The sequence below is a fragment of the Drosophila kikkawai genome, chromosome 3R (assembly GCF_030179895.1).
Source record: "Drosophila kikkawai strain 14028-0561.14 chromosome 3R, DkikHiC1v2, whole genome shotgun sequence".
Taxonomy (NCBI): Eukaryota; Metazoa; Arthropoda; class Insecta; order Diptera; family Drosophilidae; genus Drosophila; species Drosophila kikkawai.
This window is the reverse complement of record NC_091731.1, coordinates 32,584,875-32,604,522: the sequence shown is the minus strand read 5'-3', so window position 1 is coordinate 32,604,522 and position 19,648 is coordinate 32,584,875. Positions and strand designations below refer to the sequence as shown.

The window sequence follows — 19,648 nt, the reverse complement described above, 5'->3', positions numbered from 1 at the left end:
AGAATACAAGAATAGTAAAATTATCCTTTTTATTTAAATGCTATATAGATACCACTCTGGGTATCCAAGTCCAAATCTCAAATCACTTTCTGCAGGCAGACACAGAACTTAGCCGCGCAGGCTGTCGATTTCGAGCCTCAGCTTCTGAATCTTCAGCAGAGCCAGGGTGCGCTCGAGTTTCAGGTTGTCGGTCTCCGTCTTGAGGAACTTGGTCTTACTCTGGTAATGCCGGATCTCTGCTCGCATCTTCTCCGCCTTAAGGGCAGCCAGGTTGTTCCTGGGCCTAGGCTCCAAAAATATTGCAGAGCCATTGTTTGAATCCTCCAGCGGTTCCTGCAATATGTAATCCTGATCCATAAGCAATCGACTCCAAATGGGAGCTATACAGATATCTTACTTCTTTGCTCTCGTCTATAAAAGCAGGTTCGGTGATCTCGTATTCCAAATGCTGCTCTTCCAAATGCTGCTCTTCCATATGCTCCTCTTCCTCCGGTTCAGCACTTTGGCGAGTTTCCTCTTTCACGAGGACAGATTTCCGGGCTTTTTTAGCTTTTCCATTATCGGTAGCATCTAGAATTTGTTGTATCTGGAGAAGACAAATGTTAAATCTCATTTTTCTGAGTTTTCAGTTTGTAGCATTTACCTGAACTATAATCTCTTTTCCTCCGTTGTCACTGGCCAATTGGTCTTCATCTTCAGCCGATATTTTCTGGATCTAAGACAAGGAATTTATATTCAGACTGGTTTTAAACATGCAAATATACGCGGTGCACTGTCACAACTCGTTATTTACCTTGATCTGGTGCCGGTTGTCAATATAACTTTCCAGAGTCTCAGTGGCCAAGTCCTTGCGCCGCTGTTCATCACAAGTTTGCCTGCAATATACATTTTTATGTACATATATGTGGGCATAATGCTAATGTTTACAATCGGTGAACCAAGGACGTTACCTGTGCAGTGCCAGGCGGGTCAGCGCGGTGTTCTGGAGCACTTTGTGGCAGAAGTGGCAGGTCGCCGTGTACTTCCCTCGCTCACAGTTGGCCGTAAAGCCGTGTAATCTGCAATAGATTCGGTAAAAGGGGCACTCACTTTATATTCAAATACTTTTTACCTGTAAAAGTCCTCAGATTTTTTTCGTGGCATTTTATGACATGTACTGTTTGCAAGCGGCTCAGATTCTGTACAGCTGTGTATGTATATTTTGCGTAGAATCGAGTGTCTATCGATATATCGGTGTAGCGACGCTGGCAACACGAACTATCGGTGTAGAATCTTTGTTTGTTGTTAATTTTGACGAGGAAAATGTCACTAAAAAGACCCAAGCGCGCTGGACTTACCAAGGAAGCCACTTGGAAGAGGCTCGGGTTTTTGCCGGCCGACAAGGAGGGCAAGGACGGGGATCCGAAGAAGTACCGGGCGATATGCATCCACTGCCAGAAATACCAGTCCAACACCAGCATCGACAGGCTGATTATCCACAGGTATGTGGCCACTTTTTGCCGCTCTTTTCGAGTACAGTTTGTAACCGAAGGTTGTCCACGCCAGGAAATCGTGCACCTCGTTCCGGGAGGATCTTTCGGTAGAGCTAGGTATTCCGTCAACTCCCGGCAAGCCAGCAGCAGGCAGTGTGCGAAAATCAACGGTGCTCCGAAGTATGAAGTCGGACCCGCTGACCCCGGCAGGTCCTACAGATGCTCCTGCAAGCGGCGAATTCACCTCCACGGCCAGCCTGATGGAGAAGTTGCTCGACGAGGACGACCAGCTGGTGCGCATCGATCTGGACCAGCTGGTGTCCCCGCTGCCCTCCGAGAGCAATCGACTGCAGAAGGACCTGATTAAGGCGGAGACCGAGTATCTGGAGACCAAGTCCATCTACTTCAACAAGATGAACGAGATCGCCGAGCTGCGGCGAACGGTGACCATGCTGGAGGCAAAGAAGACCCAGCTGGAGATCGCCAAGCTGCGTGCCGAGTGCGAGTAGTCTTAGCATTAAACTTTAGAAAACATTTAAAAATTTTTACAAATATAAAAATTCACTTAGATAATGACCAATTACGATGGGGGAAACGAGATGGAAACCTTGTCAGCGGTGCCCGTTTACGAGGGATACATCGTGAAGATGGCTTCGATTGTGTTGTCCCATCCTATAGATCTTATCCGTGTGAATATTGAGGCAAACGCCCATAAGCATAGTCGGCTGACAATGCGACACATGCTCGAAAGAATGTCTAGACACGGACTGCCAGGCTTCTACTATGGGATCGATGCAGCTGTCACACGCTGCACTGTCCAAACGATCATTTCGTACCATCTATTTAGAAATCTCCACCAACTTCTGTGCCAGCATCCATACTTTATAATGCTGCAACCGTACAACACCGAAGTCCTAAAGGCACTGTGCAGCCTATGTGGCGGCATCGTGGCCACGCCCTTGGCCAAGCTATCGGTCATCCGGCAGGCGGACCTCACGCGCGGTTCATTCCAGAGGCGCAAGTAAGGAAAGTTTCAGTTTATAGAACTTTATAGCCTTTGCATCAACTCGAGTCTCTATTATCCCACTGGTTGCACTCATTTTGTATCTTTCAGCTATAGACGCTTGACTTCCGGCTTGAAGTGCATGTTTCGCAAGGGCGGCATACAGCACCTATTTATTGGCTGGGAGATGAATGCAGTCAGTAGCGCAGTGATGACTGGGCTGCATAAGCCGGTGAGCAATTTGGTGGAAGACCTTGCACCGCGGCTTTACAAGAAAGATAACTCCTGGGTACCAAATCTCGCCCGCATGGCGTTGACAGGCAGCATCGTGAACGTCATTATGACACCGATAGACACACTGTCCGTTATGGCTCTGAATCACAGTCGCTACAGTGATTTCACCTATAAAAAATTGTGCCGACTAGTCGTAAAGAAACATGGATACAGGGGCTTCTTCTTTGGCCTGAAACCCGGCCTTATAAGCCTAATTCCAAACACCGTAGTGATCTCCGTAGCGACTCGTCTGCTGCTGAATCAACAAGTAATATGAACAGTGTGTTTTTATTCTGAAATTTTAATTTGTATTTTACTTAAAGCCTCCGGAAACTCCGCCAAGTGAGAGGGCAACGTCTTCTCAGCCAACTGGAAGCAGAAAATACTCGTGAATCGCTGAACGATCTAAAAGAGATAAGAACCGATGCGGCAAATGTAATTATCTATTATCAGAACAGAGGACTCAAAACCATTTTATAAATTAAATACATTTTTAAGGCTTGAGAAAAGGCATTAGATCAAACGTAAATTACCTTTACAACAGCTGGCGTCCTTTCGTGAGCCATTATGCACTCCAAAAGCACGGCCACAAATTTCCCATAGAACTCGGGCAGGTGCGGACTCAAGGCCTCCAAAGGAATGGGCATAATGCAGACCAAATAGCATCTTTGCATTTGCTCCATAAGCTCGACACACACCTCGGGTCCCTGGAGCAGTTTTTCAGATTCCAAAACGAACATCTGAAGGATGGCCTTGGCCCATCGATAGCTAGTGCTGGCATTCAGGGAAAGGCACTCGTCCAGACAGGCAGCCAAGTTATCTGGCTTACTTAGATCTGTGGCGAGTGCAGCTTCCACAGCACTGCGATTGATGGTGAAGTAGTAGCCCAGCCGGGTGATGAACTGCAGCAAGCAAATGGAGACTTTTGGCTTTGAACTCATGCCCACATTGTGGATCAAACGATCCATCATGTCGTCGCATTGATTCCACTGAAAAGAGGCGGAGGCAAGGGCACATTAACTCTAACACTTGGAGATTATGGAGCTTCGTCCCACCGTATATGCATCCAAGTCGACAAAGTGATCGAGGCACAAATACATGCAGTTCCAGACTGCGCCTATAGCTTCAACGGACTCCATATTGTAGGCATCCTTGAGTGCATGATCATAGATAACGCTGTGCACGTTTAATTCCTGAACATCCTTGGGATCCTGCAAGGCAAAGATTTAAGATAATGCTGTCAAGTGGTCTGAATCCCAACCCACGCTAAATTTCAGCATAACTGAGAAGATCTGGACGCCAAGTTGCTTGTAGGCAGAATCATAGCATTCCCGGACGTTTAGACCCACCGACAGGGCAAAAGCCAGCATTTGAGTGGACATTCTTGACTTATCCGTGTAACGTAGCTGCAGAGAAGTAATTGTAAATACAATAAACCAATAATCCAGATAGCTACAAGATCTACCTCCAAATATCTGGCAAATCCATGGACTGCTCCCAGCTGTCTCTTCCAGGAGTCTTTGTGCAGCTTCTGCTCGTAGTATTTAAGCATTTGGGCATCCGTGGACTTCCACCAGCTAGAAGATAGCTTGTTGGCCAGCTCATTGGCGTTCCTTAGAAGATTCTCAGGACCATCCTTGAGTTGGTAAATCGTGGGAGCTGCTGTCAGTTCACAGAGCAGCAGGAGGAGCTTAACTTTTAGCTACAAACGGAATATTGAGTGTTTTAAGAAATCAATTTAAGAGTAAAAGCAAAACTACAACCTCCTCGTGTCCCGCCCCGCCACTCTTCTGCAGGAATTCCTGCACCAAATCGTACAGCTTTGGCAGATCCTGGATCAGCAGTGAATGATAGCTCTCGAATTGTGATGCCGCCAAGGGAACGCTGTCCAGATCCTCCTTCAGCTCCGGCAGCATATAGAACTGCACCAGCTCGCACATGTGGGCAGCCAGGGCATCGGCGGTTTCACTAGACATTGCAAAATTAGGAAATATAAACTAAAACAAAAACAGAAGTAAACAATTCAGCCGCAATAGCCGATAAGTCTATACGTAATCGAATAGTACCAGTATCGATTTATAAATTTTGCACATCCCTAGTTATCGTTTTGCCGCCAACGAAAAACAACAAAAATACGTTTTATTTAAAATACAAACATTTAAAACAAATAAAATTCACTCGTAATCAAAAGTTAAACCGGCCCCGCGGACATGCTTCTCCGTCCAGGCATCAAATCGTTCGGACATCTCATTTCCCATGTGATTTCGCCAATCTCCAATTTTGCCATTTCTTATAAACTTGGACGATGACTCCGGCAGCAGCTTCTCCAGATTCACCGCCTTATTGGCCCTCATCTTGTCAAAGGTGAGATGTTCGCACAGCTGCTGCTGGCTGGAAGCAGTCAGGAGACTCTCGACGCCCAGGAACCGGGCGCAGCTACGCACCACTCGTGGCAGATCCTTGATCATGTCCTCGTACTTGATGAACAGCACATTCTCCCCCTGGCTCCGCTTCCAAAATGGCAGCACATGCTTCCAGTAGGAGCCCATCGGAGTGTGTCCCTCCAGGAAGAGATCCACAAACTGCTCAAAGTCCCCATTAATGCCGTGGAGCAACTTGCAGTAGTGATAATAGGACACGCACAGATCCTTGGGGTTGCGAGCGGTGTACACAATTCGAGGTTTCACCGTCTCGAATTCCTCGGGTAGCAGTTGCCATGACAGATGCGAACGGGCGAAACGGGGGCGTGGCAGATTGCGAACCAAATCTACGGTATTTCCAAACGTTTGACTGTCGGAAAATGAGAGAAAGTTTAATTTAAGCGGATTGGGAAAGGACTTTTAGGGGTAAGTTTTAAAATAATTTTAGTGGTGTTACTTAATCAGAAATTTACTCAAGCAAGGAAGAAAGCTTTCTGTATTCTTAAATATTTTTAATAAATCAAACTGAAAAATAGCATAATTAAGCCAAAAAAGCATCAAATTCAATTCTGAAAGCATTTCTTTGCTAGTTTTTATTAGATTAATAAGTCTGCATATTAAATTTAAAATTACAGAATATTGCAATTTTTGAAGATTTTTTGGAATTTTAACGATGTAACCCCTTGTAAAATTTTTGAAAAAATTAAAAATTTTATTTTCTTTTTGGCATGGCTAGAAAAACTCGCCAGTTGATGCTGATCAAGAATATATATGATTAATAGGGTCGGAAGTGGTTCCTTGACTGCATTACAAGCTTGTGACTGAAATTAGGATACCCTGAAAGGGTCATAATTTCACCGATCCATTTTATTTTACTCTTGTTATTATTCTTTTTCTGTGTTGTTCTTGGAAACGAAACATTTAATAAAGTTAAATGATAATTACAAACTTATTTTATACAATTTATAAAGGATCGATTTTTAAAGCTTTGTTTCAAAATGTTTATTGTCAAAATACTCACGCCACCGTCTCATGGTGATCAGTACTGAACAAAGCAGATAGCTCGATCAGTGGAGAGCGCAAACGCAAGTCCTGCTCGGCAGCCACATAGTCTAGCTTATGACCCAGCAGCCAGACCATCTCCTGTGCCCAAGTCGAGCCAGTACGTGGATAGGACACCATCCACACATCGTCCTCGAAGACGGGAAGCGAACGGATGGATTCACCCAGCTCCATGTACTTCCTTGGTATGATCAGTTGGTCGGGTAGCACCTCCACAAAGCAATTCTGGGCGGGGAAGACGGCATTCGTACGCCGGACAATGTCCGCCTCTAGTTCGCGATAGATCAGCTGCATGGCAAATCAAAATCTAAGCGTCCGCTGTGCCCGAAAATCCACAATGCACTGTGAAGTCAAGTGCAAGCTGGGAGCCCACTCCGAAATGGAAATGGTGAAAATATGCCCCTGGCGAGTTTTCACACAAACACATTAACTGGTTTCACTGAAAAAAGCAACGTCGAGCGACGTAACTAAAGTAAAACTTCGATAATATATTTTTCTTGAACCAATTTTGAATTCGTTCTACTAATAAATTAATTTTTCAAGTTTTTCATAGGGAAATATTAAATCAATAAATAAAGAAATTTGGAAGTAATTCACTTTCTATGTTTTCCTTTTACCAACGTTTTCACTTATGGAAGTTTGACTGTAGTCGGAAAAGCATTTCTCTTGCGGTTCGTTGACCACAAAGAGCAATCTGTAGCATAATAACAATCATTATAAAAAGATAAATGATGCTTCTTTGTTTTTCATGACCCTCCCGAAGAAGATAAGATAAGATGTTTTAGCCCTGAAGCATTCACTATTTTTGATTATTTCATGCACTTTCGTTTTGGAATTTTAAAACCTGAAAATGAGTTGGTACAGATTTATCTGAAATCCATCATAAAAATGACTTCCATTTTATGTAGGGTTTAAATTTAAATATATTTCAATTCGTAATACTATATACACACGAAATCTTTATCTCAATTACAGCTAAATCATCGTCTTAATGAGCATATTCGACTCCTATTCGTCTCCATCTGGCTCGTGATCTGCACCTGAGAGTGCGACTACAACTCGTTGTGGATATATTCCGTGGTCACCTTGGCCTCGCCCTCATGGAAACCATTGCAGTCGACGGGGTATTTGGCCTGTAATGTTGGCGGACGACGGATTCGCAGAAATAGCAGTTAGAAAGCGGCGACAAAAACAGAGTGCAGAGAAAGAAATTATTTAGTAAACTGGCAAGTAAGTTGGATTTTCTATTTGAAATTTTAAGGAAATGTACTTTTATAAAAGTTAAAAAAGGGATATAAATAATGTAAATTTATAGCAAGTTTAACATTGATATATAGAGAAAGGAATCGTGAAAACAGCTCTAATTGAATTGGAATAAAACTATTCCCCCTGTAGCACAGTAGCAATAGCTTGTGGCACTCACCTCGCAATTGTATGGCGCATTGATCACACCGAATAGCGTCCAGAATGGCGTACCGGTTTCCGTGCTAATGAAGATCGCTGCACCCATGCTGCCGATCTTGACGATTTTCGGACTGACTCCGGCGATCAGACCAGACGCCGTCGTCTGCCGTGGCTGCTGCTGCTGCTGCTTTTGGTGCTGCTGGTACTGTTCATGCTGCTGCTGCTTCTGCTGGAGATCGAGGGCCGCTGCATTCAGCTGGCAGAGCACGTAGCGGTCGCATTGCGGCGTCTTCGAGATGTATCTGTAGGCGCGGTGGACTTTTAGCACCGGTTCAATAACCTGTTTGGCATTCGGCATCCGTTTGTTAGATACGATTCGAGTGCGTTTAAGCCAAGGAATGGAGGCGAAGATAGATAATGGCGTAATTAATTTAATTTGTGTCCAGTTTAGTATTTAGTACGAAACAGAAGTGGTTAGAATAATAGCATTGTTTTCTAGATGTAGGGTTTAGAGTGATGTTTACATAATCTAGTTGCTCTTTGGTATATGGTTAGAATCAAATATGTGGGTTTTCAATCATTTCAAAGTGTTATTTCAGTGCTATTATTCTAACCGCAACTGTATCTGATTTGCTGATAAAGAGCTCTAGCTAATTGTCTAGCAACCCAGTTCCCAGATCGATCGGAGTATCTACTTACCTCCAGGTTGAGCGTATCCGTTAGCTTGTCGCTGATTTCGGTGGCATTGAACTGCAATAATCCGCGTGCCTGGCCGAGTTTCAGTAGCTCCTTGGCATAACCCACCGCCGGCTTTACGTACTGCCGGGAATCGATCTTCACATTCAGATGATGCTTGGCCACATGGTCTAGCAGATTGGAGATGGTCTCACCCGGACGCGAGGGATCGAAGTGAGTCTGCTTGGGGTAACCTTGAGACTTCAGCAGTCCGTTAAACATGATCTGTGCCGTCTGGAAGTACCTGGAGAGTGTGGAGAAAGAGCGAACAATTGATGAGTTTCAATGACGCAGCACCGACCGAGTCAAGTGAAAGGGTCTCGCTAGAAAGTGGAAGTTGTGCTGCTGCTGCTGCTGCTGCTAGTCTGTGCCATTGTTGTTGCTGTCTAACAATGATGGGGCAACGAAATAGAAAAATAAAAATAAATAAAATGGCAGAAGAGTAAGAAGTCTGAGAAACCTGACCCACTTTGAAGTCATGCAAAATTTTTTGATTCAGAATAGTACACTCAAGAAAAAGAGTAGGACATAAACAGCACATTAACTGGAGCACAATGTTGGGTAAACACTGAACTTTTGATATTTTTGTGGGGTGCTGTTTAGTCTATACCTTTATAATTCTCTAAAATAAATTTCTGCCAATTTAAAATATTCCATTTTAAAATCAATACGTTAAGAAATACTTAATGCTTTTAGCCAAGTGTAAGGCCTGCTTGGCTTTAAGCCATTTCCCCTTGCCTGAAACTGGCGACCGGTTTCTGGCCCGCTTTGTTTATTTGTTTGTTTTAACGATGCCGTTGACTTCGGCATATCTTCTGCATATCAACTGTAACTGTAACAGAGCCTGGACTTGGGACTTGGGACTGGGACTGGGACTGGGACTGGGACTGTTGACCAGTTGGATTAGCAGGCACGTTCTAAAAGCGCCAGCTTCAAAAAAAGTGGGTCAAAAGGTAGCCGCATCGAACATGCTCGATGTGCAAACGGGTTGTGTCGCTAACGGGAAATGGTTAGCACAAGTAGAGGAGTAGCACCCGCTTGGAATCAGAATCCGAATCCGAATCAGAATTGGACTGGGACTGGGGACTGGGAGCGAGAATCGCAGCCAGGTGCTAACTGCATTGGGACACCGTTTCAGAACAAAACGTGATCCACAATTAACACGCACTTTGGTCACTCCAGAATTGAGCCACGTTTAATAGTGAGCTGAGAACTGAGAACTCACCTGAGGTACACATCGGGATTGGCCAGATAGCTGGCCCAGTCGGCCAGGTAGAGTGTGGCCGACTTGATCCAGCGGCGGCGGAAGGATTGGTTGTTCAGCGACTCGAAGAGCTTGTCATAGTCCAGCTTGCCATCGTTGCCCTTGAAGCCCTGCAAAGAAGAATAATTAAAGAGATTTAATACGTTGAATAAAACTATAGGATTAAGATAGAAATTAAAGAGTGGACAAGTAAAATATGATTATTTTAGGTCTTAGTATTTTAAAAGTTAGTTGAGAAATCTTAAATACAATTATTGAACTTTTTTTTATTGTTATTTAGGATTAGCTATACCTCAGTTTAAAGAATATTCTTAAAATTTTTATTTATGTTATGTTAAGATGATCTTTTTTCAAGATTTTACTTTAAATTTAAATATTTTGAATATGTTTATTTTCGGCAAACCAAGATTCGAGTCGAATGTAACCCCTTGATTCTACATTATTTTTATATATTTCTCTGGTTCTCAACTAAATCTTTTTATCTCTATCATCAATTCCCGTCTTATCTTAGTAATCCACCTTCATGATCTTGTTGACTCCGGATTTCTCGTAGAGAGCATCGGCCAGTTCCGAGTTGGAGAAGTGATCCCACAGCACATGGATGTGCTCGAGGAACGGTGGCAGTACCCAGGCATGGCTCTTGTGCTTCTCTTGGGTGCTCTGACCCTCGGGACCGGCAAAGGAGCTGACCGCCTGCATCACCAAAGGCAATAGATTCATTAGTCCATTGTCGCTTTCAGGCTCCTCGCTAGCGGAACGCTTCTGGTGGTGATGCGATGCCTTATCGCTGCCCTGGGTGTTCATGAAAGCTGAAGCCACTTGGAGTATGGTGTCGAGACCAATTCCAGACTCGGAACCGCCGCTGCCGCCATTGCTACGCTTTTGGTTTGGGGTGGATTCCTCATCGTCTCCCTGGGTGAACATCTCCAGGACATTGCCAATGATCGACGGATCAAATCCACCGCCCTGGCCGCCATTTCCACGGGCATTGTTGGCCAAAAGGCTGCCCAGGCCCGAAAGGATCTGCATGGCACCGCCGCCGCCGCCACCTCCGGACTTTCCACTGGCCTGCATAAAGGTGCCCAGCAGCGAAGCCATGCCCGCTAAGCCAGCTCCAGCTCCGCCGCCACCGCCAGCTGCGTTATTGCCACCGTTCTGATTGGACAGCGCCTCCTGGAAGAACATGGAGGCCATGTCCAGCAGCGGATTGGACTCATCCTCGCTTGCCAGCGAGGGACCCAGCGGCTGGAGGCACAGCAGGCAGGCCAAGAGCAGAGCTCGTCTCACGTACATTCTTCTGATTCTTTTTCTGTTCAGGAACTTTCACAATCACACACTTGAGATACTTTTGGGCCAATTAAGCGACGCAGCCACAAAACGCGGAAGACGCTCCACTGAGCACACGGATGGAGAATCGCTTGAACTGCTGGAGCTGTGATGGTGCAGTGGTGATAGTGGTGGTTATACCAAGATCAGCGCTGGAGGAGCGAATAGAAGCCAGCCAGCACAGCCGAAAACTTTCTTTCTTCTGAGGCGCTGCGCCAGTTTGTAACACTTCTTAAGCCACGGATTCTTCGTGGCCTTCGAACATGTTGGAGCTCTGCTCTCTCTCCCCATTTCTTCCTGCTCTCACCTGTGTTTCCACCGATACGCTGCTCTCGCGGAATTCTTTACGCCTGCGCTTTGTACACGTCAGGTTTTGCCGTCTTTGCCTCCACAAAAATATATAAATGAGACAAAAAGAGAGAAGAAAACGCTTTGATTTGCTTTCCACAGAAAAAAAAACTTGCGTTTTTAATTTCTTAGATCAATATTTTGTGTAACCTTTTGACATTTTAAAAATATATTTACTTAAGATTTAGTATCTATATTTTACTGTGGATAAAAGCGTAGGAAAATAATGTTTAAAAGTTCGAAATGATTTTAAACTTGATTTTAGATCTAATAATTTTTTTATTTAGGAATTTCTTTCAGTGCTCCCTGTTCTACCGCTCACACTTTGTTTATGTTACCTACTACCTACCCACCTACTTTCTTTTTACACACGATCGTCGTCCCGTCCGCTTTGAAAGTTCTCTTCTCGGAATGGTGGTTGGGTTGGACATTGGAAGTCAGACTCGGACTCGGAGCCAAGCCAGTGTTTTCTTTAATGCCGCCTGCTTGGGCTTTTTATGTAAATACGACTATCAAACCTGAGTTTTTGGAGTTCTTTCAATGGGTATGCCAGGAATTTTAAGGGGCTTGAGCTTAATAAACAAAATTTGGAAACAAATCTTAAAAATTTAACAAAAAATATTTTATTAAATAAACTCTTTCAATGGGTTCTTAGATTCATATACATATAATGGTGAATATTATTTAAGAGTATCTTAGCTTCGTGATTATTACACAGTTCTTAAGGCAAATCAATTGAATACCTAGCACATTTGTCACCTGGACATTTCTTATGGGTTCGGTTCTACTGTCGTCATGGCCCATTTTGATTTTATTTGACTAAAAAAAATGGATTGCACTGTGCCCGTTACATAAATTTATAATCAGTTTAATGGATCCGACATGCTAAGCTCTCTTCTTAGTTTTTTAATTTCTTTTCGTTCTTCACGACTCTAGAAATAGGTGACCTTTCCCTATAAATATCACATTTGAATAAACTATATTTGAGTATAATTTGTTGTTGTAATTTACATATGTTAATTTAAATACATTTTCATAATTATTTTATCATCAACATTCACTTTCCTTTACATTACACTACTTTAGAATTTATTCAAAAATAATAATAAAAGTAAGTTAACTCATTTTAACTTGTAAATTTAAATACGAATTTTTATAATAAATATAACTTCTTAAACAAAAATTTTACACCTAACTAATTGTAAACTTTAGATTTTCTAAGAATGTTTAATTTAATTAATTTAATTACGTAGATTTTTTAGAAATAAAGATATATTTAGATATTTTACAAATTTAACGAATAAATCGATCCATAAAACTGTCTGGCAACTCTTTTCGTAACAGCTGACTTGATTGAAATCGATAACATCCACTCGATAACCTATTTTATTTACGTACATTTTTTGTGTTATTGTTGACGAAAAATCCATTAACTAATTGCGGACACAAAAGAGTGCAAAATGGGGAATCAACTGGTGGGCATTGCCCCCTCTCAGATCTATGCGGTGGAGCACTACTTTTCCGGCCAGTTTGGCTCCGAAATCACCTTCAGTTCCAAGTGAGTGAAAGAAAGAAGGAGGCGCAGGTGAAAATGATGACCACTGACGACACCCACGACGTATTTTCCGCAGCATGGGAAGCACCCGCTTTTTCAAGGTGGCCAAGGCGAAAACTGACGAGGGCCAGATTGTGGTCAAGGTGTTTGTGAAGCATGATCCCACTCTGCCGCTGGAGGATCACAAGGAGCGACTGGAGGGCATTAAGAAGACTCTCTCTTTGGCCAATGCTGTGAACTGTCTGCCCTTTCAACGTGTTGAGGTTTGAGATTAGTTTAAGTTTAACTACGATTTTGAGGATATATGAATTTGGGTTAGAGTTTATCAACTCTATGAATCATATTCAAGTAATTATGGGTGTTTACCGATAAGGAAATTTTCATATATTTTTTATATATTTAAAATCCGTATTAAATTCACCTTAATTCCTCTCCAGCTCATCGACAAGGCTGCCTACATTATGCGAGAGTATGTGAAGCACAGTTTGTATGACCGCGTCTCCACCCGACCCTTTCTCACCGTTCTGGAGAAGAAATGGATCACCTTCCAGATCCTGTGCGCCCTGAATCAGTGCCACAAGCAGAAGATATGCCATGGAGACATCAAGCTGGAGAACATACTGATTACATCCTGGAATTGGATTTTGCTCTCGGACTTTGCCTCGTTCAAGCCCACATATTTGCCGGAAGATAATCCCGCCGACTATACGTATTTCTTTGATACGAGTCGAAGGAGGACCTGCTATATAGCCCCTGAGCGATTCGTTAAGACTTTGGCCTCGGATGACGATGGCAGCAATGGCAACATGTCGGTGATTCACACGGATTCCATCATTCGTCTGGCCCCCAGTTATGCGGGAAATACTTTGCTGCCGGCCATGGATATATTTTCAGCAGGGTGAGTCTGAACAAAAGATTGTCTTAACAATTAATTAATTTATAAATTTCTTGTTATAGTTGCGCTTTGCTAGAACTCTGGACAGAGGGAACAGCGCCCTTTGAGCTCTCACAGCTGCTGGCCTATCGGCGCGGTGAACGGGACTTGGTAGAGAAGCACTTGGCGGGTATTGAAAACGAGCGTTTGCGCAATCTGCTGGCCTCCATGATCGACATTCACTCGATAAACCGAAAGAGTGCCGAGGATTACTTGGATCAGGAGCGTGGCGAGCTGTTTCCCGAATACTTTTACTCCTTTTTGCAATCTTATTTGCAAATGTTTTCCTCAACGCCGATAATGTCGCCGGATGATAAGATCCAGTGCCTGCACAAGGATATTGGACATTGCATCAAAGTACTAACACAGGTGGAGGATGTCACACCGGAAGAGGATGCTGAAACGGAGAAGAAGGATCCCACAATGTGTGCCTCACGACTGCCACCAGAGCACGATGGCCTCATCCTGATAATCACAGTGGTCACCTCCTGCATACGCGGTCTCAAGCAGTCCAATACCAAGATAGCTGCCTTGGAGCTCCTGCAGAAGCTGTCGAAATATACCACCTCGGAGACTATATTGGATCGGATATTGCCCTATATAGTGAGTGGTTTTTATTATTAATATTGGGAATAGAAAAAATTTAACGCATCTTGCTTTACTAGCTGCATTTGGCTCAGAAATCGCCTGCCAAGGTGCAGGTTCAGGCCATTGAGACTCTGACCGCTTGCCTGGGCATGGTGAAGGACATTCCGCGCAGCGATGCCAACGTTTTTCCCGAATACATTCTGCCCTCCATCACGGATCTGGCCAGCGAGGCGAGTGCGGTAATTGTTAGAGTAGCCTTTGCCCGGAATATAGCGGCGCTGGCCAAGAGCGCTGTCTACTTCCTGGAGGAGACACAGCGGAATGCTCCGAACGAGATGCCAACGCCACGCTACGAGGCGGAACTGAATGCTCTCCATGACATCGTGAGACAGGCGGTGCTCAGCCTGCTGACCGATTCCCAGCCGGTGGTCAAGCAAACCCTGATGGAGTCGGGCATTTGCGATCTGTGCGCTTTCTTTGGTAAGGAAAAGGCCAACGATGTGATCCTCTCGCACATCATGACCTTCCTGAACGACGAGGATAAGAACTTGAGGGGAGCCTTCTATGACAACATTGCTGGCGTTGCTGGCTATGTGGGCTGGCAGGCATCGGATATATTGGTGCCGCTACTGCAGCAGGGATTCACAGATCGCGAGGAGTTCGTCATAGCCAAGGCCATTCGGGCGGTGACCATTCTCATCGAATTGGGTCACATCAAGAAGCCAGCGGTAACGGAGATCGTCCAGGAGACGGCCTGCTACTTGTGCCACCCGAATCTGTGGGTTCGCCACGAAATCTGCGGCATGATCGCCACCACCGCCCGCAATCTCAGCGCCATCGATGTCCAGTGCAAGATAATGCCGGCAATTGGCGCTTTTCTCAAGGTTCCTCTCATTCAGGTGGAAAAGCCACATATCCTGCTGGATTGCGTACAGCCGCCAGTGCCAAGGCAGATCTTTGACAGTGTGCTGCGTTTTCAGGACATCCACCACTTCTTTGGAGCGCTGGAAGATCGGGCAAGGGTTCGCAGTCAGACTAGGCAGGGAGCCCTGCCGCAATACGAGGAAATGGGACAAACCCTCAGGAATGTGAGTGGAGTTGGGAAGACACTTATAAATCACTTTTATAATTTTATGTTTTTCTTTACATTTGCAGTTGTTTAGACGCCTCTCCTCCGAGGGCTTGACGGACCTCATTGAGATGCAACTGCTTGCCATGAATCCTTTCATGATCTCCCTAAAGCACAAGGCTCTGCAGGATCTGGATGATACGGCTTCTGGCAATGGCCGCATCGTGGTCAGTCGCAAGCAAGTCGCTTGCCATGAATATCCGCTGGCGGACAAGGTCACCAAGATGCCAATAGAAAATCGTAAGTCTTGTATTGTTATACCTCAGCTATCCATTTACTTTGATTTTATATCAAAGTTTATTTAACCCCAAACGTTCTTCAGTAATTTATTTATTTATAACATTTTCTTAGATTTTTTTAGTTCTGGTGTTTGGTCGTTTATACGTTGAAGAATAATGCCATTTCCTGTTCCGATTGTTTGAATTGAACTTAGGCATATTTAACTCTGGGTTTTTTTGTTTTACTTGTTTGTTTGTTTATCTGTTAATATTTTCTTTTTGATTTCTTAAATTATAAGGAATCAGCGAGGCTTAGAAATTAGTAGAAATTCAATATATTATGTGATTAACTTGATTAAGAAAACGTTAATTAAACTTATAAAAAGCTTACTATTTTTAAATAAATTATGTGTGAAGCCATTTAAAGAATTTTCTTTTATTTTTTTTTTAACAAAGAATTCAAAAGACTTTTATTTAGAGTAAAAAAAAACCTGCAAAGCTCCCAATTCGAAACCAGTAAATACGTTATTTGAATTACCTAATTTTATTATTTTCTGATTACCAATTCCTTGCAGGATCCAGCGAAGGACCCGCTCTGGTATCGCCTGCATCAGATGCAGCCATCACTCCCCTGGGCGCTGGCGGATTAGCTGGAAGTCCTGCCTCCGGAGCAATAGTCCTGGGTGTGCCCACAGCCAATGTGAGTGCGGCTACTTCGCTGGGCGAGTACACAATGCCGGAGCGTAATTGCTGGCTCGAGCGCTCATCCGAGTGCCGCAAGGATCTAGAGTCGCTGACGGCGAAGATCAAGAGTCGCTATAATGTGCTGGCCATCTCACAACGCTGCAGCTACGATAAGCTGGTTACACCATATCCACCCGGTTGGCGAATGAATGGCACTCTGGTGGCCCATCTTCACGAGCATTCAGAGTCGGTGATCAAGCTGGCCTCGTTGCGTCCTCATGGCTCGCTCTTTGCCAGCGGCAGCATTGACGGAACTGTGCGTTTGTGGGACTGCGGCAAGCTGAATGGGAACCAGGGAGTGAATAAGTCGAGGCAGGTTTACTCAGCGAATACGCCCATCTATGCCCTGGCTGCCTGCGACAGCGGTCAGTCGCTGGCGGTGGGCGGCAAGGATGGCAGCATGCTGATGATGAGGATCGATCGAAACTCTGCCAAGATGACGCTACAGCAGGCGCTGGATCAGAAGTAAGCTTGAAGGCAGTCCTCCATACAATTCTTTAATGCTCCTCTCCTCGTAGCGATCACAATGACGGACCTGTGGTGGATATGCATGCCTACGATCAGGCCACGCAAAGCGTCATTGTTTATGCCACGTTGTACGGCGGAATCGTGGCCTGGGACACACGCATGCAGCACAGTGCCTGGCGGCTGCAGAACGAGCTGCGGCACGGAGTTATCACCACCATCTGTGCGGATCCCACGGGCTCGTGGCTAGCCACTGGCACAAGCGGGGGAAAGCACATCTGCTGGGATCTGCGTTTCCGATTGCCCATCGCCGAGATCAAACATCCCGCCGACTCGTGGATCCGCAAGGTGGCCTGCCATCCCACAGAGCCATCGTATCTCATTTCGGCCTCGCAATCCAACAACGAGGTGTCCGTGTGGAATATTGAGACGGGTCAGCGGCAGACAGTTTTGTGGGCTAGTCCGGCAGCCGCTCTGTCCAGCGCCAGTCCCAGTGATCCGGCCACCACGTGTGGCATCCTAAGTGGCGTCGTGGATGGTTCACCCTTCATTCTAACCGGAAGCTCGGACCAGCGTATCCGGTACTGGGACATAGCCAATCCAAAGAACTCTTCGCTAAAAGTGCCAGCGGCTAATGATAACCTGGCGGATGTGGCCTTTAATTACAGGTAAAAAACTAGGCATTTTTTGGAGTAATATTTGTAAATTTATGAAATATTTGTACTTTTAAGCGCCCGCTTGATTGATGGCAGCCAGGTGATTGAGGAGCAAATCATTTCCATGAGCAACACAGCCGATTCACAGCAACTAAGAGCCTCCACGGAGGAGAACCCACGCTCAGGACCGGACATGCCCACGGCCAGCCACCACGATGCCATCACGGATTTGCTGATGTGCAAGGACAAGGGACAGATCTACATAGCATCGGCATCGCGCGACGGTGTCATCAAGCTGTGGAAGTGAGCGACCCGCTATTACTTATAGTATTTAATTATTCAACTGTGATTAGCCTAAATAAACTGCAATATGTGTAACTAGCATGTCCACTCATTTTACCACTTTTCACGTAGAACTTTTACTTATCGGTAATTTTTTAAAACTTTGAGAAAGAATTCGTGAATATTAAAAAAAAGTGAGCCCCAAAAGTTTTTAAAATTATTTTGAGTGGATATTGAACCAGGAAACGTAAATAATGATAATTTTTATTTTTCAAATATAAACATCAATTCAATTAATGAATTTTTCTATTATATTCAAAGATAACCGTCAAACTTTAGTAAAAAATAAATAAAATAAACAAAATTCATATATATAATATTTAATATTATAATATATATTAATCAAAAAAAAAAAAAAAAAGATTTTTATTTGAACTCAAATTAAAAATAATAATAATAATTTAAAAAATAGCCTCAAGTTTATTTTTTAAGTGTATCTGGTAGTGTGGTATATCTGGCAGATTTGGTATATCTGGCAGAATTATTAGCACGGTCACACTGTCTGAAAGTTCAAAACAAAGACGGCGTATTTTCTTAAATATCACGTCGATAAGAAAAATTCTTGCTTATTAATTCTCACAAAAGCTGCGCAATAGCACCATGTCAACGGCCGAGGAAACAACTGCGGCTTCGGCGGAATCCGTGGAGGATGTGGAATTTGTGGACATGGCGTTCACCAAAGAGTTGCGTAAAGCCACAAAGGATGTGCATAATCTCACAGATGCGGTTGTAAATGCAAAGTTTGCCTTTGGTGAGTAGATAAATGCCATTTTAAGTGAAGTTACTAAATGACCCTCCCTTCCGCTAAGCTCTTTCGGATGACGAGGTGTGGTACGATGGCCTGCTGGCCTTCTACGAGTTGTACAAGTTCTTCGAGACCCATTTGCCGGAGCGCCTGCTGCCAAAGGAGTTCTACAGGACAGAGGCTTTCGAGCGCGATTTCGCTTATTTCTACGGTGCCAAGTGGAAGGAAACCTACGAGATTCGTCCAGCAGTCCAAAAGTATCTGGAACATCTGGAGAAGGTGGCTGCCCAGAATGAACTGCTTCTGTTCGCCTACGCCTACCAGATGTACATGGCCCTGATGTCCGGCGGCCAGATGCTTCAGAAGAAGCGCATGATTGCTAGGAAACTATGGATCTTCTCCAAAGGCGACGACCAGGAGCTGCAGAGGCAGGCCGAAAAGGAGGCTGAACTGGCCACTGCTAGGGCGGCAGACGCTGCCTTGGATCAGGAGGATTTACAGGCTAGACCGATGCCCGCCCAGGTCACAATCTGTCCCCGTGGCTGCGAGGCCACATATTTTCCCGAAAAGGTGAGTTCCTGACACATTATTACAACTCGAATTTAAGTATCGTTTCCCTTTGCCAGATTCCTGTTCTCAAGGCCAAGCTTAGACGCGTTTTCAACGACCATTATGGAGCCTTTGATGACGAATTGCGTGCCGCCTTCATTGAGGAAAGTCGCAATGTATTTCGCTTCAACATCGAGGTCGTGCGCACCATTAAGGGCGTTAATCGAGCCAATCTCAGGAAGCTGGCCTTGGCCGCTATCTTTGTAACTAGTATTGTTTTGGCCATCAAATTAGCCATTAAGTAAGGCAATCAGGGGGAATGCACTGTTAGCTCCTCCCAGTAGGTTAGACTCGCATAATTAGTCTGTTAAAATAGTAAATATTCCCCATATTGTGATCTTAAAGCAAGTTTTTCT

At 44.4% G+C, this 19,648-nt stretch overlaps 8 protein-coding genes across 11 annotated transcripts; 4 read left to right on the top strand and 4 right to left on the bottom strand.

The window, feature by feature from the left end:
- Positions 1-15: 15 nt before the first annotated feature.
- On the bottom strand, positions 16-1,240 carry Ibf1 (Insulator binding factor 1). Of its 2 annotated transcripts, none has more exons than XM_017178737.3 (6): positions 1,112-1,240; positions 951-1,058; positions 794-875; positions 644-715; positions 398-586; positions 16-348 (listed from the first exon to the last, which is right to left on the bottom strand). In XM_017178737.3, the coding sequence occupies exons 1-6, from the start codon at positions 1,141-1,143 to the stop codon at positions 109-111; spliced, it is 723 nt and encodes a 240-aa protein (XP_017034226.1). In that variant the 5' UTR covers positions 1,144-1,240; the 3' UTR covers positions 16-108. The 2 variants fall into 2 exon arrangements, with proteins under 2 accessions (XP_017034226.1, XP_017034234.1); XM_017178745.3 differs by having other exon boundaries at positions 16-333.
- Positions 1,241-1,293: 53 nt separating this feature from the next.
- On the top strand, positions 1,294-2,045 carry Ibf2 (Insulator binding factor 2). Its single transcript, XM_017178780.2, has 2 exons — positions 1,294-1,481; positions 1,546-2,045. Exons 1-2 carry the CDS (start codon positions 1,303-1,305, stop codon positions 1,979-1,981), a joined length of 615 nt encoding a protein of 204 aa, XP_017034269.1. The 5' UTR covers positions 1,294-1,302; the 3' UTR covers positions 1,982-2,045.
- LOC108083119 (mitochondrial dicarboxylate carrier) lies at positions 2,045-3,025 on the top strand. Its single transcript, XM_041774480.1, has 2 exons — positions 2,045-2,493; positions 2,587-3,025. The coding sequence occupies exons 1-2, from the start codon at positions 2,045-2,047 to the stop codon at positions 3,023-3,025; spliced, it is 888 nt and encodes a 295-aa protein (XP_041630414.1).
- LOC108083070 (uncharacterized) lies at positions 3,018-4,787 on the bottom strand. Its single transcript, XM_017178712.3, has 6 exons — positions 4,512-4,787; positions 4,214-4,450; positions 4,014-4,154; positions 3,804-3,959; positions 3,282-3,737; positions 3,018-3,153 (listed from the first exon to the last, which is right to left on the bottom strand). The coding sequence occupies exons 1-6, from the start codon at positions 4,722-4,724 to the stop codon at positions 3,037-3,039; spliced, it is 1,320 nt and encodes a 439-aa protein (XP_017034201.1). The 5' UTR covers positions 4,725-4,787; the 3' UTR covers positions 3,018-3,036.
- A 76-nt stretch (positions 4,788-4,863) lies between these two features.
- On the bottom strand, positions 4,864-6,574 carry St2 (Sulfotransferase 2). The gene is made up of 2 exons (XM_017178725.2): positions 6,190-6,574; positions 4,864-5,538 (listed from the first exon to the last, which is right to left on the bottom strand). The coding sequence occupies exons 1-2, from the start codon at positions 6,522-6,524 to the stop codon at positions 4,923-4,925; spliced, it is 951 nt and encodes a 316-aa protein (XP_017034214.1). The 5' UTR covers positions 6,525-6,574; the 3' UTR covers positions 4,864-4,922.
- Positions 6,575-7,141: 567 nt separating this feature from the next.
- On the bottom strand, positions 7,142-11,346 carry LOC108083224 (uncharacterized). Of its 2 annotated transcripts, XM_070286860.1 has the most exons (6): positions 11,267-11,346; positions 10,153-11,065; positions 9,595-9,743; positions 8,334-8,613; positions 7,654-7,974; positions 7,142-7,363 (listed from the first exon to the last, which is right to left on the bottom strand). In XM_070286860.1, the coding sequence occupies exons 2-6, from the start codon at positions 10,924-10,926 to the stop codon at positions 7,283-7,285; spliced, it is 1,605 nt and encodes a 534-aa protein (XP_070142961.1). In that variant the 5' UTR covers positions 10,927-11,065; positions 11,267-11,346; the 3' UTR covers positions 7,142-7,282. The 2 variants fall into 2 exon arrangements, with proteins under 2 accessions (XP_070142961.1, XP_017034428.1); XM_017178939.3 differs by lacking the exon at positions 11,267-11,346 and having other exon boundaries at positions 10,153-11,232.
- Positions 11,347-12,691: 1,345 nt separating this feature from the next.
- On the top strand, positions 12,692-17,978 carry Vps15 (vacuolar protein sorting 15). Of its 2 annotated transcripts, XM_017178633.3 has the most exons (9): positions 12,695-12,865; positions 12,939-13,125; positions 13,300-13,760; positions 13,820-14,399; positions 14,462-15,472; positions 15,540-15,753; positions 16,307-16,940; positions 16,994-17,608; positions 17,672-17,978. In XM_017178633.3, exons 1-9 carry the CDS (start codon positions 12,768-12,770, stop codon positions 17,901-17,903), a joined length of 4,032 nt encoding a protein of 1,343 aa, XP_017034122.1. In that variant the 5' UTR covers positions 12,695-12,767; the 3' UTR covers positions 17,904-17,978. The 2 variants fall into 2 exon arrangements, with proteins under 2 accessions (XP_017034131.1, XP_017034122.1); XM_017178642.3 differs by lacking the exons at positions 16,307-16,940; positions 16,994-17,608; positions 17,672-17,978 and adding an exon at positions 15,865-16,061 and having other exon boundaries at positions 12,692-12,865.
- Positions 17,979-18,432: 454 nt separating this feature from the next.
- Ho (Heme oxygenase) lies at positions 18,433-19,636 on the top strand. The gene is made up of 3 exons (XM_017178654.2): positions 18,433-18,689; positions 18,748-19,253; positions 19,310-19,636. Exons 1-3 carry the CDS (start codon positions 18,539-18,541, stop codon positions 19,535-19,537), a joined length of 885 nt encoding a protein of 294 aa, XP_017034143.1. The 5' UTR covers positions 18,433-18,538; the 3' UTR covers positions 19,538-19,636.
- The last annotated feature ends 12 nt before the right edge of the window (positions 19,637-19,648 follow it).

Excerpts from the sequence above, each read along its gene's own strand:
- LOC108083119 (XM_041774480.1), top strand. The coding sequence starts at position 2,045 with ATGACCAATTACGATGGGGGAAACGAGATGGAAACCTTGTCAGCGGTG. Across the intron at positions 2,494-2,586 it reads GGTTCATTCCAGAGGCGCAA|CTATAGACGCTTGACTTCCG; the intron begins GTAAGGAAAGTT and ends TGTATCTTTCAG.
- St2 (XM_017178725.2), bottom strand. The coding sequence starts at position 6,524 with ATGCAGCTGATCTATCGCGAACTAGAGGCGGACATTGTCCGGCGTACG. Across the intron at positions 5,539-6,189 it reads GATCACCATGAGACGGTGGC|TCAAACGTTTGGAAATACCG; the intron begins GTGAGTATTTTG and ends ATTTTCCGACAG.
- Vps15 (XM_017178633.3), top strand. The coding sequence starts at position 12,768 with ATGGGGAATCAACTGGTGGGCATTGCCCCCTCTCAGATCTATGCGGTG. Across the intron at positions 16,941-16,993 it reads CAGCAGGCGCTGGATCAGAA|CGATCACAATGACGGACCTG; the intron begins GTAAGCTTGAAG and ends CTCTCCTCGTAG. Across the intron at positions 17,609-17,671 it reads GATGTGGCCTTTAATTACAG|CGCCCGCTTGATTGATGGCA; the intron begins GTAAAAAACTAG and ends TGTACTTTTAAG.
- LOC108083070 (XM_017178712.3), bottom strand. The coding sequence starts at position 4,724 with ATGTCTAGTGAAACCGCCGATGCCCTGGCTGCCCACATGTGCGAGCTG. Across the intron at positions 4,155-4,213 it reads GATTTGCCAGATATTTGGAG|CTACGTTACACGGATAAGTC; the intron begins GTAGATCTTGTA and ends ACTTCTCTGCAG. Across the intron at positions 3,154-3,281 it reads GGACGCCAGCTGTTGTAAAG|ATCGTTCAGCGATTCACGAG; the intron begins GTAATTTACGTT and ends TATCTCTTTTAG.
- Ho (XM_017178654.2), top strand. The coding sequence starts at position 18,539 with ATGTCAACGGCCGAGGAAACAACTGCGGCTTCGGCGGAATCCGTGGAG. Across the intron at positions 18,690-18,747 it reads AAATGCAAAGTTTGCCTTTG|CTCTTTCGGATGACGAGGTG; the intron begins GTGAGTAGATAA and ends CCTTCCGCTAAG. Across the intron at positions 19,254-19,309 it reads CCACATATTTTCCCGAAAAG|ATTCCTGTTCTCAAGGCCAA; the intron begins GTGAGTTCCTGA and ends TCCCTTTGCCAG.
- Ibf2 (XM_017178780.2), top strand. The coding sequence starts at position 1,303 with ATGTCACTAAAAAGACCCAAGCGCGCTGGACTTACCAAGGAAGCCACT. Across the intron at positions 1,482-1,545 it reads GACAGGCTGATTATCCACAG|GAAATCGTGCACCTCGTTCC; the intron begins GTATGTGGCCAC and ends TGTCCACGCCAG.
- LOC108083224 (XM_070286860.1), bottom strand. The coding sequence starts at position 10,926 with ATGTACGTGAGACGAGCTCTGCTCTTGGCCTGCCTGCTGTGCCTCCAG. Across the intron at positions 9,744-10,152 it reads GAGTCAACAAGATCATGAAG|GGCTTCAAGGGCAACGATGG; the intron begins GTGGATTACTAA and ends TCTTCTTTGCAG. Across the intron at positions 8,614-9,594 it reads AATCCCGATGTGTACCTCAG|GTACTTCCAGACGGCACAGA; the intron begins GTGAGTTCTCAG and ends CACACTCTCCAG.
- Ibf1 (XM_017178737.3), bottom strand. The coding sequence starts at position 1,143 with ATGCCACGAAAAAAATCTGAGGACTTTTACAG. Across the intron at positions 1,059-1,111 it reads AAATCTGAGGACTTTTACAG|ATTACACGGCTTTACGGCCA; the intron begins GTAAAAAGTATT and ends AATCTATTGCAG. Across the intron at positions 716-793 it reads ACAACCGGCACCAGATCAAG|ATCCAGAAAATATCGGCTGA; the intron begins GTAAATAACGAG and ends TCCTTGTCTTAG.